This window comes from Pseudochaenichthys georgianus, chromosome 6, assembly GCF_902827115.2.
Source record: "Pseudochaenichthys georgianus chromosome 6, fPseGeo1.2, whole genome shotgun sequence".
NCBI classification, from domain to species: domain Eukaryota; kingdom Metazoa; phylum Chordata; class Actinopteri; order Perciformes; family Channichthyidae; genus Pseudochaenichthys; species Pseudochaenichthys georgianus.
This window is the reverse complement of record NC_047508.1, coordinates 38,982,812-38,995,842: the sequence shown is the minus strand read 5'-3', so window position 1 is coordinate 38,995,842 and position 13,031 is coordinate 38,982,812. Positions and strand designations below refer to the sequence as shown.

The following is a 13,031-nucleotide window of genomic DNA, read 5'->3' as shown; positions in this document are numbered from 1 at the left end:
TGTACTGCAGCTTCTCCAGCGGTTGGAGCTAAACGGAGCGGTCTCGTGTGGACAGACACTATCCGGTGAATATTGCGTGTGGACGGAAGCTTTTTTGCGATTGCGTTTGCGTTAATCCTATGCGTTTAGCCGTTTTCGTCTTTGTGTGGCCGCAGCCTCAGACACACACACTGTAAGGAGAGGGAGCGAATCAGACGGAGTCAACGGCTGCTGACTCATTGTCTTGGGTCCGCCCAGAAGTGAAACTGGCCAATGGAAAACTGCCAACTCACTGGCTAGCTCGCCCAGAAGTGAAATCGCCAATAACAAATAGCTAGGGACGAGGAACCGACACAACCCCTTCCCACTTGTGTGTATAAATAATATGATATTTTGATGCTCGGTGCCCCTTCTGACTGACCGTCTCGGTGTAGCGCGGTAGTGGAATTGAGCCCAGAGTACTCTGTAAATTGTATTGTGCCTTTTGTCATTAAAACAGAATATTGTTTAACTTGTATCCTGGTGTATTTGAATTCCTTCCTTTTATGATTTTACCCAGCTCACCAAACGACATGCGGAGCCGAGGTGGGTTTTAGACCGCTCTGACTCCAACACTGGTCACTGAGTTGATATAGTCATTAGTTATAGGTAGTTATTTGTAGTCAATTTAAAGACTGTGTTGCTGTTCTCAGGTCCCACTTCAGTGTTAACATGCATATGTATACAATATGTGTGCTTATGCTAACATCATAAGACAAAAATTGGTTCCGTGTTGTGTGTAGTGAGAATGCGCTAGAGTGAGGGGGCCCCCAAGCCAAAGCTCACTTAGGGCCCCCAAAAGTCTAGGGCCGGCCCTGCCTGTATTGAAACTGAAACTAAACGAACTGCGGGGAACTTTCTACATTCAAGGGAAACTCGCTTAGTTTTGCAGCTGCGGCAGACAAAACAGGCAGGTCAGTCAGTACACGAGGAAACTGAAAAAATAACAAAAACCAATTGATATTTCTAGTTGAGTTCAGTTTGTGGAGATGTTGTGGCAGTGACAGGATTATTGCAGCGTCCACGCTGAGTTCCGGCATAATTTCTCTCTTTCTTTTTTATACATTTCTGACTTTATCGTCTAACTTTACTCCTACTTTTAATTTGCTTTTTCAGTACTTTCTTTTAATTCTTTGTCCAATGCATAATTTGAATGTTGTATGTTCAAATGTCTTTTTCTTTTCATTCGTGCAGATGGCTTGGCCGGGTACCATCGTTTTCTTTGACCTTGAGACCACAGGATTACGTAAATAACATTTACTTGATGTCTCTTTATTAATACTTACTATATCTGGTTATTAGGAGAAATTATTTCACATCATTTTGGGGAGCTTTGGGGTCCCTGCGTGCGCGTGCGTGTGTCTGTGTGTGTCTGTTGGTAGTTGGAATACATGTTTGAATAGCCGCGTTCACACTGCGGTACTTTTCCCACAAAGGTTCATGCGAACTTAGTTCATGCGCGTTCGAACTCTTTAGTTCGCATGAACTAAGTACAGATCGCGTTCACACCAGAAAAAGTCCCTGGGGGTGGATTAGGCAAATGAAGCCGCTGACGTCACTTCTTCTTCTTCTGCTTTGGGTTTACTGGCAGGCCGCAAACCACTTCACGGCGTATACTGCCGCCCAAAGTCCCCGGCCGGAAGTCCCCGGAGTTGGGGACTGGCTTCAGTAGAAGCTGCTGGGAGTCCCAGCAGCTTCTACTGAAGCCTTCCGAGTAAATCGCCAGAACGCCGACACCTCCTCATCTCCACCGCTCCCATGTTTTATTTTGTGTTGCCATAAGTTAGTCTCTCTGAGCTTCTGCGCTGGGCTAATGCTAATGCTAATAATGCTAATGCGAGGATAATAAAATGGCGGCTTCACAAAACTTTTTGGGAGTTTCGAGGGGGTAAAAAGGTTCGCATGAACTACTTTTAGTACCGGCTCTTTTTGGTGTGAACGCGATCATGAACTAAGTTCGCATGAACCTTTGTGGGAAAAGTACCGCAGTGTGAATGCGGCTAATGTGTTGTTGGGGGTATATGTCAGAGACACTAAAACAACGAACAAAAAACGATGTTTTAGTATATAAATGATTATATATAAGTAATAAGTATTCAACAATCAAACACATCCAAGCACATACATATATTTTTATATAAAGTCAGATACATTTAAAACTTCAGGAAAAGTGATATTTGTATATTTGTGGCTTTTTGTCCCAAGGACTCTGTGGTGTTGCCTCTTGAAACGACTGCTTCCAACCCCTCATTTAAATGAACATAGACATGTCTGGTATTATAATATTTTAAATCATTTATTTACAAACAAAATTAAAGAGTCGGTGTGAGGAACAAAAAGGTAGTTTGTTGCCTGAGGGGCAACAGTATGCCATTGATCACTTTGTTAACAATATTTATTGATATATTTATTATTTGATTGAGCTCAAAGGTTCATAATTAGTCTACTGAAATTAGTTGTGTGGATGGCATGTCCAAATTATTTTAATTATTTTAAGGAGATCTTCAGAAGTGGAAAGGGAGAAAGAAGCACAGATTAGGAGGGAGGAGGGGGATGTCACACCTCCAGCAGCCCCCATCCTGTATTGTTTCAAACTCTCTCCTAGGGTCTGCTTCTTATCGGTGTCTCGGGGGTTTGTGAGGGTCCTTAACTAGTCTTTGTTGTTGAAAAGATTGTATCTCAACTTGGTCGTTAAGTTGGTCTGTCCTTCACAGAATATCAAAGTATTCTGTAAGAATGTAGTAGAAGTCCCTTTTAATAATAATAATATATTGGATTTATATAGCGCTTTTATAGTACCCAAAGACGCTTAACAATATGAGGGGGGGGGGGGGGGAGATAGACTGGGGCAGGTAGACAACAGACTAAGAAATAACAAAATAACAAAACAAAACACAGTGGCAGTCAGGAGGAGGTCGAAAATGAGTGGGGGGGTGTTTTACAGATAGAGAGAGGTGAAAAGATGGGTTTTGAGGCGGGACTGGAACAGAGTGAGGGACTCGGACTCACGGAGGTCTTGGGGGAGGGAGTTCCAGAGCTTTGGGGCGGCCACAGAGAAGGCTCTGTCTCCAAAGCTCCGGAGATTGCCAATGGGGGTGGAAAGCAGGCCGGCCGAGGTGGATCTGAGGGTCCGGGGAGGATGGTAGGGGATGAGAAGGTCAGTGAGGTACGGGGGGGCCAGATGGTGGAGGGCTTTATAGGTAAGGACCAGGAGTTTGTAGTTGATGCGGTGAGTAACGGGAAGCCAGTGTAGTTCTTTTGCTTTGAGCTGCTTGTTCTAACGGGAAACATTAAGCCGTTTGATGAACAAAAGATGACCACTATATAATTTTGACTATATCTTTTTATATTTTGTATTAAATTAATTTCTTTTTTGCATGCAGGCACTAAATCTTGTCATATCGTCCAGTTGGCGGCCAGCTGTGAAAATACCATCTTCAACCGCTACATCCTCCCCCGCATCCCATTCGAACTCGTAGCTACAAAAGTGAACGGCTTCACCGTCCGTTATGGCCAACTGTTGAGCCTGTGAGCACTATGACACTTTACTATTCTTTAACAACTTTCATCGACTACCTTGGCAGCTTCCCCGGCCCCGCTGCTGGCGGCCCACAACTCAAGGAGATTTCATAGAAGGGTGCTCATGAGAGTGCTGGAGAAGTGTTCCCTCTTTGAGCAGTTCAAAAAGGTGGTGTCTGGGTTTGTGGATACCTTAACGCTGAGCAAGAATCTCCATCCTAAACTGAAACCTTTGAATCGGCCGTATCTGGTCCGCTACTTCCTGGGAGGGAAATACAATGCCCATAATGCAGTGGAGAAGGCCGAACAGCTGGAAGAGCTGTTCAATTATTGGGATTCCGACAATGATGACATCGAAGATGTCACCGACTGGATTTAATCTACAGAACAACATTAAAATATTAAATACTAAAGTTAATATGTGTTGTTTTGTGTTCTCATCATGTACCCACAGGTGGTTCGACATAACAACAAAAAACGTGTGATTTATGACATGCTTGTTTTGATGGTCTGTGTCATGCTCAAAGTGTTTGCTTTTGTATTTCCTTTAAATCGAAGCATAATGTGTAAAGTACCATTAAACTTTAATTTGACTCTTCTATACAATTTCTTCAACTCATTTCTAGCCATCATTCAGGGAGAAATGTCTACTCCTTGAAGGCATGGCATGCTTTGTTTTTCAAACATCATATATCATTATATTCATTTTCTTCTCTACCTGTAGTAATGAACTTGTAAACAACTATATTCAGTGGCATTATATCCACCAACAACATCATTGTTAGAGATATACACTCAGTGGTGTTAAGTAACTAAGTAGATTTACTCAAGCAATAAGAACAATTTTGAGATACTTGTATTTTAGAATCAGAACTTTACTTTACTTGAGTATTTCCATGTTATGCTACTTTGCACTTCTACTCCAGTGCTCTCAGAGGTAAATGGTGTACTTTTACTCCACTACATATATTTAATATCTTTAGTTACTTTACAGATTTGGATTAATTATGTGAAATATAATCAACCCTTAAATCAGACTTTAGTTCCACCTGGAGTAAATTCACACGCTACCCTGCAGTATACAAAGTCATTCAAACTAGCTGCTCCTTCACCAGCTTTGAGAACACTTTAATGCATCAATAATTATTGTTGGGGGAAAATACTGTTTGCTACTTTTATCTTATACTGTTGGAACTGTGCATGCCCTTGCAGAGGCCTCCTGGAAGACAAGACTTGATTCATTTGTTAACATTCCTCAAGGTGTCAAAACCACAGGGCTTCCTATTGTGACATGTTGCATGCAAACTTTTAAAACCGAGACGTAAAGCGTGAGTATTGTTCAAAAGTTCAGCATGATGTCTGGTTTCGGATATCTGGTAATACATGTCTTAGAAACACTTACTTCCATCCAAACAAACTAAAGCCAATCATAAATGTAGTTAACAATGATACATTTCATGGAGGCAGGATTTGTAGGTGTCACGACCACTTAATCAGGAGATCAGTAACACCCCCCATTTCAGAGGGTAGTCCCCAGGATCCCTCACTTACGCTCTGGGAGCAGAGCAGGACAGTTCAACATTATGATTATTTAGTTTAAAACCAACATTAGTTTAATTCGTTTTCCAAAAAACAGTGACCACAGCAGCCTGAACTCTGGGACAAGTCGGGTCAAAACCGTAGACCTGTATTGAAACTGAAACTAAACGAACTGCGGGGAACTTTCCACATTCACGGGAAACTCGCTTAGTTTTGCAGCTGCGGCGGATAAGACAAGACAGGCGGGTCAGTCAGTACACGAGGACACTGAAAAAATAACAAAAAAGCATTTATATTCCTAGTTGAGTTCCGTTTGTGGAGGTGTTGTGGCAGTGACAGGATTATTTCAGCGTCCACGGTGAGTTCTGGCATCTTTTCTCTCTTTTTTATACATTTGCGACTTTATCAGTCGCCTAACTTTACTCCTACTTTGAATTAGCATACATATTGAATGCTACACACTTTTTGAGTACTACCTTTTAATTCTTTGTCCAAAGCATAAGTGAATGTTGTATGTTCAAATGTCTTTTTCTTTTAATACCTGCAGATGGCTCGGCAGGGTACCATCGTTTTCTTTAAACTTGAGACCACAGGATTAGGTAAATAACAATTACTTGATGTCTGTTTATTAATACATACTATAGTTGCTTATTAGGAGAAAATATTTCACGTTTTTTTGGGGAGCTTTGGGGTCCCCGGAGTATGTGTGTGTGTGTGTGTGTGTGTGTGTATGACACAGAAACACACACACACACACACACACACACACACACACACACACACACACACACACACACACACACACACACACACACACACACACACACACACACACACACACACACACACACACACACACACACACACACACACACACACACACACCAACCCCTCATTTAAGTGAACACAGACATGTCTGGTATCTAAATAATTTATTTACGAACAAAATTAAAGAGTCGTGTGAGGACCAAAAATGTAGATTGTTGCCTGAGGGGCAACAGTATGCCATAGATCACTTTGCAAATAATATGTATCTTTATTTTTATTATTTGATTGAGCTCAAAAGTTCATAATTAACTGCAATTAGTTGCAGGTCTCCCTTGTAAAAGAGATCCATGATCTCAAGGGACCTAGCTGTCTAAATAAAGGTTTGAAATGAAATGAAATTAGTTGTGTAGATGGCATGAAAAATGGCTTGAATTGTCTTTTTTATTTTTCTTGATTGCTTTTAATTATTTTAAGGAGATCTTTTTTTTACAGTGTTCGCTATCTGTGTACTTTTTAAAGATTTTTTGTTTTATATTTTATGTATGCACCATGACATCAAGTCAAATTCCTCGTATGTGTGATCCATCCTACCTGGCAATAAACCCGTTTCTGACTGAGGGGAAAAGGAGCACAGATTAGGAGGGAGGGGGGGATGTAACACCTCCAGCAGCCCCCATCCTGAATTGTTTTCAATTCTCTCTTACCTCATTCACACCAACGGTGTTTCAGGGCCGGTTCGGAGCTGGAGCTTGAAAAGCACCGGGTTTTCCTCTTCACACCGCAGCGTAGCAGCCTCTTAGCTCCGGAATCCGGTTCGTTTCAAGCACCAAAAAATTGTCCGGCCAGAGCAAAAGGCAAAAGCACCACATACATCACGCTTACGTCGAGGCGGGGGCAGGCAATAGAGTCTGGCTGCAGACCGCAGCAAGGAGGCGGATCGTATAGGGGCGGATCGTATAGGGGCGGATCCTATAGTGAACAACGGGATGCGGCTCTCGCCCGCGAACGAGCCGTTTTTTGTTTTGTTTTTGCGGAGGGATCTAGATCGGCATGAGGGCACATTATGCAATGTGCAATGTGGACATTATCCCGCTTATTACACATGGCCACATTCTCAACAAAGTAACGACATGACTCCCAATAATAATTGAAATGCTTTTATGGATTTAGAAAAATATTTTATTGATTTAAAAAATAGTTTTATGTATTGATTTAAATTGACATGCATCCGCTAAGAAAAGTAGTCCGTTGTTACTGTTTGAACTAACGTAACAACGGCAGGAACTGCTTCTATAGTGTTTTTGAGGAGCTTTTTTATTACAGATTTGAAAACATCGTTGCTTGCTTTAAAAGTAGCACAATTCATTATGTCAAACCTTGGAAAGTATCTAGATATCCCTGCCCTAATGCCAAAAGTAACTGGCAACTGAATATGTGTCGCCGTTTGATGTCTATTTCTGGACCGCTGCGTAAAAAGGAGGGTTTCTGCCCCATTACTTCTCTTCTTACTTCTATAAGAATAAAACACGGAGGACGGAGATCTCTTTTTGTCCCCCTCTTCTCCCCGCTGCAGCCTAGCAGCTGATCTCAAAGCACGCTCCCCTCTCCTGCAGGGAGAAAAACTATATATATTTATATAGGTTGATACAGTAGCCCCTTTTTTAAAATAGTTGTTATAGGTGTTGCTATCTGTTTTGTGTAGCGTGGTTCTACAAGCAAGTCAATGCATTCATTGGGTGGTATCAGAGAGTTACACGGGTCTGTAAATGCAATGAAAACAATTGGCCACAGCAAATAATTTATATTAAACATGTAATTTTTACTTTTGAATACTTCAGTACAAAGGATGTATTGAATAATTTAAGTGATATATGTGTACACATATACATCATTAGTCAAAACAGGGCTACATTTGATTTAATTAAAAGGTATAATATGTGGTAAACTGAAGAGCCCTTTGGGAGCCGAAAGAGCCGGCTCTTCTTGGTGAGCCGAGCCAAATGATCCGGCTCACCAAGAAGAGCCGGAATTCCCATCACTAGAACAATGACTTCTTCTGCGAGGATTTATAAAAGCAGCTGGAATCCCTTAAGTTGCTATTGGATAAAAAAAGTTAGGAAACGCCCCTATACGATCCGCCTCCTTGCTGCGGTCTGCAGCCAGACCCATCTCGGGGCAGGGGCAGAGACAGATCAACTCCTGAACAACAACAAAAAGCCCGCGTTTTATCCAGTTTGTACACAACGATGGAGAAACTTAACAAGAGTTTCAGAGTTTCAGTGTTTCTGCCATAGACTGTATATAAAGGTTTCTGCTCATGGTGAAGCAACGTGTCTGCGTGTTAAGGTGGAACCTGAGCATTCACGTTGATCACCTCTCATTATAACTCATTATAAATCTATAAAACTATAAATATTCAACTTTACTTCACGTGTTCATTTGAGAACAGCTGTTAAATACCTGGGTGAAGGTTACAGTTCATTTAAATGAAAGATACAACGTTACTCCACACTCATGGTTCAGTCCACCTTAAGAAATAAGACCGACCTCGGAAGCAGTTGTGTTTTAAAACAAACTTTATTGACACGAGTACACTTTTTTATAAGAATATAACTAAACCATATAAATGACTCCGGAAAAGCAGCAGATAGAGCCATAAGAAATTAATGCAACTGATTTCATCCGCGCGGTTTGGCTTTATGAAGCAGGCACGCAAACGGTTACGTCATGACGCAAACGATGACGCAATACCAGTCGGACTCTGGGCAGTGTGAAAAGAGCCAGAGCTAAACCAAAGAACCGGTTCTGAACCTGAAAAGTTATAGCACGGAGCTTGAACCGGAGTTGCGTTTGTGTGAATGAGGTACTAGGGTCTGCTTCTTATCTGTGTCTCGGGGGTTTGTGAGGGTCCTTAACTAGTCTTTGTTGTTGAAACGATTGTATCTCAACTTGGTCGTTAAGTTGGTCTGTCCTTCACAGAATATCAAAGTATTCTGGAAGAATGTAGTAGAAGTCCCTTTGGCTTTGAGCCGCTTATTCTAATGTGAAACATTAAGCTGTTTGATGAACAAAAGATGACCACTATATAATTTTGACTATATCTTTTTATATTTTGTATTAAATTAATTCCTTTTTTGCATGCAGGCGTGACATCTTGTCACATCGTCCAGTTGGCGGCCAGCTGTGAAAATACCATCTTCAAACGCTACATCCTCCCCGGCATCCCCATCGAAGACCGAGCTTCAGAAGTGAACGGCCTCACCGTCAGTTATGGCCAACTGTTCCTCCACGAAGAGCCTGTGAGCACTATGACACTTTACTATTCTTTAACAACTTTCATCCACTACCTTGGCCGCTTCCCCGGCCCCGTGCTGCTGGCGGCCCACAACTCAAGGAAATTTCATGGAAGGGTGCTCATGAGAGTGCTGGAGAAGTTCTCCCTCTTTGAGCAGTTCAAACAGGTGGTGTCTGGGTTTGTGGATACCTTAAAGCTGAGCAAGAATCTCTATCCTAAACTGAAACCTTTGAATCGGCCGTATCTGGTCCGCTACTTCCTGGGAGGGAAATACAATGCCCATAATGCAGTGGAGAAGGCCAAACAGCTGGAAGAGCTGTTCAATTATTGGGATCCCGACAATGATGACATCGAGGATGTCACCGACTGGATTTAATCTACAGAACAACATTAAAATATTAAATACTAAAGTTAACATTTGTTGTTTTGTGTTCTCATCATGTACCCACAGGTAGTTGTACAGATCGGCATAACAAAAGAAAACGTGTGATTTCTGACATAATGCTTGTGACACCTCAAACTCCATGTTAAATGATACTCATACTTTTTGATGGTCTGTGTCATGCTCAAAGTGTTTGTTTTTGTATTTCCTTTAAATCGAAGCATAATGTTTAAAGTACCATTAAACTTTAATTTGACTCTTCTATACAATTTCTTCAACTAATTTCATCATTCAGGGAGAAATGTCTACTGCTTGAAGGCATGGCAAGCTTTGTTTTTCAAACATCATATATCATTATATTCATTTCTTCTCTACCTGTAGTAATGAACTTGTAAACAACTATATTCAGTGGCATTATATCCACCAACAACATCATTGTTAGAGATATACACTCAGTGGTGTTAAGTAACTAAGTAGATTTACTTTACTAGAATCAGAACTTTACTTGAGTATTTCCATGTTATGCTACTTTGCACTTCTACTCCAGTGCAATTCAGAGGTAAATGGTGTACTTTTACTCCACTACATTTATTTAATATCTTTATTTACTATACATATGTGGATTAATTATGTGAAATATAATCAACCCTTAAATCAGACTTTAGTTCCACCTGGAGTAAATTCACACGCTACCCTGCAGTATACAAAGTCATTCAAACTAGCTGCTCCTTCACCAGCTTGGAGAACACTTTAATGCATCAATAGTTATTGATGGGGAACAATGTTTGCTCCTGTTATCTTGTACTGTTGGAACTGTGCATGCCCTTGCAGATGGCTCCTGTAACAGGAGGCACCAAGACTTGATTCATTTGTTTATCCACGGAAAAGAAAGACTTTTCTCTCCTGCATTCCCTTAGAGTGGCTCTTTGAGGGCGAAGAGCAACATTCAACTCGTAAAGAGAACCTATACACGAGCAGGTCAGAATACAGTCTTTTCCCATCTGTTGCCAACCTGATTTGCGTCTATGGTGCTAAATGCAGTGAAGACCAGGGACGTGAACAGACATTTGGAGCAGGGTTTCCGTTAGCCGGTAATTACCGGTTTTTAGCTGGTAAAATTTATAAAAAACCGGTAAATTCAAAACCTGACGGTCAAAATGTCTGGTAATAATTAGGGAGGCTCCGATCGATCGGCCGCCGGTCATTATCGGCCGATATTCACTCTTAATAGTTTGATCGGTGCTCTCTATAAAGGCCGATCAGGAGAGCTGGATCTGATCGATATGGACATAAACGCGAGTGTAGTGTAACCGGAGCGAGAGAGAGATCAGATCAGCTGCTGAGTCTGACCGAGACACGCAGCTCTGCAGGATCACCTGAAGCCCCGCCCTCTGTTTAGCGAGCTGCATGAGAAACTGACGTGCTGTCAGGAGAGAGAGAGGGAGGGAGAGGATCCGTTTCTCCCGTGTTATTATTCAAAGTTGATGTAAACTTCTGAATAATGTACGTTATCTACTACAAGTAGTTTGTTTGAATGTAATAATTATGTTGTTTGTTGTTTGTGGAATCATTTATTGAAAAATGAATCTGAATTTTTCGATCTGTTACGATTATAAACTGAAGCAATATAAAAATGAGCCCGTGAACTGAGTTTTAAACTGAAGCATATCTGCTCATAGTCCGGTAATTACCTGCTAACGGATACTCTGCTACACAACTATTATTATTATTGAAATATGACCGGTAAGTTTCAAATTAGTCCGGTAAAATAAATTCTGCCCGGACATTTGACCGGCGAGAAAAAATCCTAGCGGAAACCCTGATTTGGAGGGGCTATTGCTCTAAACTGGAAAAAGGGCCTCCCCCTCGAAAAAAAATATAAGACCAATACGACCATTAACTAATTTGAACAGTAATTCACATCATCATCTCACAACAAAATAAGCTAAGGCAATGACTTGCATTCGGTGACTTGATTTTTAAAATGAAAACCAGGGACATTTTTAGTTTTGCGGTCCATATCTCATTAAAATATCTAATGTTAGAAACTACTAAAGAAAAAATGGGGACAATTCAATGTAGTTTGACCATTGCAGACATACTGATAAAATAGGGCTTCTATAATTACCTTAAATAAACTCACGAATTAATGAAACCAGTTCAATACGCATTATTCTTATTCTTATCATTCTTTATGAGTACAGTAATTTGTAAGGTATCTAATTACTTATTTATTTAGTATTCCATAACTTAATAACAGAGATGGTCAAATTAAAGTAGAAACATGGCAGAAATCCTACAATGAAGCGGACAGTGAAGTGTTCTCCAGTGAGAAGGCGATCAAGAAAAGAGAGCGAGCGGCCCCGTCGAGGGAGTTTACCATGCGGGCAATAACATGTAACGGCCCGTCCACACAGCGGCGTGCGTTGACGCTTCACCATTCACTTTGAATGGGGTGACGTCACTTTTAGCCGAAATGCATCGTGGGAAGCGACGTGGAGCGTTGCTGGCGTGGCTCGCTGCAAAAGTTGAGCAATGTTCAACTTTTGACGCCTCGGCAGAAGCGTCAGCCAATCGTCAGCCAGTACAAGCTCTAGCCAATCAAACCGCTGCTTGTGTGTCAGGGGCGGGAGATTCATGTGATTGGTTGTTGGTCGAGTTTCAGACACGCCCGCCGGCAAGCGTCAGCGCACGCCGCTGTGTGGACGGGCCATAAGAAGAAGGAGAAGAAGAAGAAGAAGTAGTAGAAGAAAAATGAAGCTGGTGTGTTTCCCACAGCGAGACACTACAATACTAATTGTGGGCTTATCATGTTGATTCGACCACAACAGAAAGAAAAAAAACCTCTCGCTCTCTCCAGAGGGGCAGGTCAGCCAAAAAGGGGAAACGAGCCGTTGCCCGGGCAACAATAGCCCATACCTGTGCACGTCCCTGGTGAAGACGCCCGTCTACACTACAGGCATCAACAAATCTTGAAGCTGGGCGTGGGCTTGGCGATTTCTCGCGGCCAAGGCGACCAACAACCAATCAGGAATCTCCCGCCCGCCCCCGGCATACAAAGCAATAGCAATGTTAAAACGAAGTAAACTGGATATAAAATCCCCAAACAGCCGAAAACCTACCAGTTTCATCCACTGTCTCTGCCACCTCCCTCCATGCCTGGCTCCTCCGGTTTGTATCCCGGTAGATGAACACCACAGAGACTGATCATACAGCACCGGGTGATTCACTACCGCTCCATTTTTTTGAATATGAGGAAATGACCTGCGTAGTCAGCATACACGCGGTTTGATTGGCTAGCCCTTGTACTGTCAGATTTGCATACGCGGGATTTGATTGGCTGATGCCAAGCATCGAGCCTCAAAAGTTGAACATTGTTCAACTTTTGATGCCGATAGATGCTCGTGATGCTTGCAAAGCCATGCCATGCTCCCCACAATGCAGTTCGGCGAAGATTCAAAATCAACTACGTCACGTCAAGTGTAACTGTCTTTCTGCTACTTTGATCAG

General features: G+C 41.9%; 1 protein-coding gene and 1 long non-coding RNA gene across 2 annotated transcripts; both read left to right on the top strand.

Moving 5' to 3' along the window:
* Positions 1-856: 856 nt before the first annotated feature.
* On the top strand, positions 857-4,371 carry LOC117448321 (uncharacterized). Its single transcript, XR_004552321.2, has 3 exons — positions 857-932; positions 1,213-1,264; positions 3,402-4,371. It is a non-coding gene; the product is annotated as an uncharacterized lncRNA (long non-coding RNA).
* A 704-nt stretch (positions 4,372-5,075) lies between these two features.
* On the top strand, positions 5,076-9,782 carry LOC139434019 (DNA polymerase III PolC-type-like). Its single transcript, XM_071203391.1, has 3 exons — positions 5,076-5,434; positions 5,624-5,675; positions 8,989-9,782. Exons 2-3 carry the CDS (start codon positions 5,624-5,626, stop codon positions 9,513-9,515), a joined length of 579 nt encoding a protein of 192 aa, XP_071059492.1. The 5' UTR covers positions 5,076-5,434; the 3' UTR covers positions 9,516-9,782.
* Positions 9,783-13,031: the final 3,249 nt, after the last annotated feature.